Raw genomic sequence first — 2500 nt, 5'->3', positions numbered from 1 at the left:
ATGAGCGTTTCTATCCAAATTGAGGAAGAATGGTGCTGGGACAGCAAAACAAAGGCGATGGCCAATGGGTTACGGAACACTATGATGGATCCATTTCATATATCATTTCATCGTTGATTGAGGAGCGTTCAACTTCTCTATAATTGTGCAACTGCATTTTTACAGACAGAGTTATTTTTAGATTGATTTTTTTCACGTAAAACTAGACCTTTCCAGCCAATCACAAGTCTTGCGTGAGAAATTAATACCCATGGGATCGAGAATGGTCACACGTGCAAGCCAAGTAATATTAATCAAGAACTTGTCTAAAAATAGCTTCATCTTTGCCGTTACATAGACCTAGTATTGGAGTTGTAAGCTCCTGGAATTGCTTTCTGCGTAATAAGCAATACGTAGCGTATTGCTTAGGCGAGGCAAGCGATATGCAATGACGTATGCAATGACGTTAGCAATGTTAATAATAATGTAATTTTTTATAATTTCTTACCCGGTGTTGCAGGAGGAGAATATACCTTCATCTTAATAGAACCTGATTGGCTATGCCATCCTGCAAAAGTTCTGCACCTCTGGTGACAGCTATACTCCCCTTCATCATCTTCAGTCACATTCAGAATTTCAAGGTTGAAGGCTTTCTTGCATACGCTCTTAATCTTTTCAAATTTCACTATCACATACTTTCCATCTGTTTTTAATGGCTCTGGGTTCTTGTTGAAATGCCAAGTGAACCCTCCTTGGCACCAAATAGCAGCAGTCCGAGAAACCAAGCAACGTAAGGTGATGTTATTGAAGGCATTCACTTCAATCTGAGGGGGTCCGATAGCTTTTATGAAATCTTTACCTATGTGAGAATAACTTCCGGATTACTGTTTGTTTTGTTTATCTGTTGAAGCTGGTTAGTACATCTTGGGAGCTATACAGCTGGTATGGACTATGGACCTGCCGTAATTTTACACTTTAAAGGTCAGACCTCAAAGGCCGGACCACAAAACCATGAACTACGGCCCTTCCCTTCTCGAGCAGTGTGTGGGTTCTTTAACGTCCCACAGAATTATTTACAAATAAGTGTTGGTGAGCCTACGCAGGGGCCGCGGAGTACGTTTGAAAAGTGGAGGGGGGGGGGGAGGGAGGGGTGGGGCTCGGTTTTGGTGAGGATCACAGAAGTGTGAGGGAAGGGATGAGAGGTTTCAGTTAATTGAGTGTCGCAAGTAATTAGCGAATTACTCTGGTTTTGCATTAACTTCACTCAGTGATTGGTTCAAAGTTCTCGCGTAGCAGTGTGTCGGGCTACGTGTAATTACTTCGAGTTTTGATAGGTTTACTGGATTGTCTCCGTCCTTTTTGATTGGCCAAAGTAATACTTTGGTTTTGGTTTTACGACACTCATTTGAAAACGCTATTTTTAATTTCAAAACTGGTATTTATCATTATTTTTTGTTAGTACTTCGACAGTTTATAGAGATAGTCAAAAGTCAAAAAGCAAGTAGCAATAAAAATGTAGATATATTACAGGTTTTACCCTGTAATCATGGAATTAAATTATATGTGTAATTGAATTATATGTATAATTATAAAATATAATTATACAATAAGTATAATAAAATATATCAGTAAGGAAGCACTTACACTTGAACCTGACAAGGATGGTTTGCCTGGCGCTACTTGACCATCCGCTGCTTAAGTTATTTGTTCCTGAGCAGGTGAAACTGAGTCTATGGAATTTTCACTGCCCGGTATATACAGAGTACTAGTAACTTTAAAAATACCGTCATCTTGTGACGTCTCGAGCTCTGTGTGACTCAATTCCTCGAACTCACTTGATTGATTTGCCACCTATGTACCAAGTTATAAATGGTCGAGGCCTTCCTTCGAATTCACATGACACATTTTCCCTATGTTTTCATAGATTATTCTAGGGGAACCTGGCTGTGCAACTGTCAATGCTCCTAAAAGATAAGAGAGACAGACAGGCTTAGTTATCCTAATTGATTGGCGATCTCAGTTAATGGCGGCAACAAAAAAGATATCACTTACTAGCTAAGTATATTTGTCTTTCTGAATTTCCTGTTTTCAATACCATGCAAGGTTGGCCATTCGCGGGTGCAGTTACTGTTCGGTACAGTTGCCTCCATGTCGTGTTTTGTGTTGTCGCTCCTCTATTTCCAATGGAACAGTTAAAAGGGACTTTGGAGTCTGGGTCGACTGTCTCCTCGTCCTTTGCACTGCCATTCAACTTGCAGATGATTTCACATTGTGGGCCACTCGCGGATGACGCATCTGTCGAGACCGTGAGAGTTAGATATAAAGGAAGAGATCAGTTATCTTCATAAACGGTCAAGGCCGTTAACAACGATTTTTTCGAGGTGTGCGGGTGGGGAGTAAAAAAAAATTGCAAATCCCAAAATAAAAAGAGAATTCCGTGGAACACACTGTTGTAACTTGGACTAGCAAAGCGGGTGGCCGAACACGTGTGGCTTGTTAGCTAATTCAGCATTAGATAGTT

The 2500-nt window shown here is 40.5% G+C and overlaps 1 protein-coding gene across 2 annotated transcripts in view; it reads right to left on the bottom strand.

The window, feature by feature from the left end:
* The window catches only part of LOC138012620 (uncharacterized), an 18343-nt gene extending 16069 nt beyond the window's left edge, over positions 1-2274 (bottom strand). For both annotated transcript variants that reach the window (XM_068859442.1, XM_068859443.1), the window contains exons 1-3: positions 2032-2274; positions 1624-1943; positions 488-838 (exon numbers count right to left, since the gene is read on the bottom strand). In XM_068859442.1, the coding sequence (XP_068715543.1) occupies positions 488-518 (31 nt within the window). In that variant the 5' untranslated portion in view covers positions 519-838; positions 1624-1943; positions 2032-2274. The remainder of the gene's footprint in view (positions 1-487; positions 839-1623; positions 1944-2031) is intronic.
* Between the last annotated feature and the right edge of the window lie 226 nt (positions 2275-2500).

Source organism: Montipora foliosa, chromosome 8 (genome assembly GCF_036669935.1).
Source record: "Montipora foliosa isolate CH-2021 chromosome 8, ASM3666993v2, whole genome shotgun sequence".
Lineage (NCBI taxonomy): Eukaryota > Metazoa > Cnidaria > Anthozoa > Scleractinia > Acroporidae > Montipora > Montipora foliosa.
Note: the sequence above shows the minus strand (reverse complement) of the source record. Positions and strands in the feature narration are given on the sequence as shown.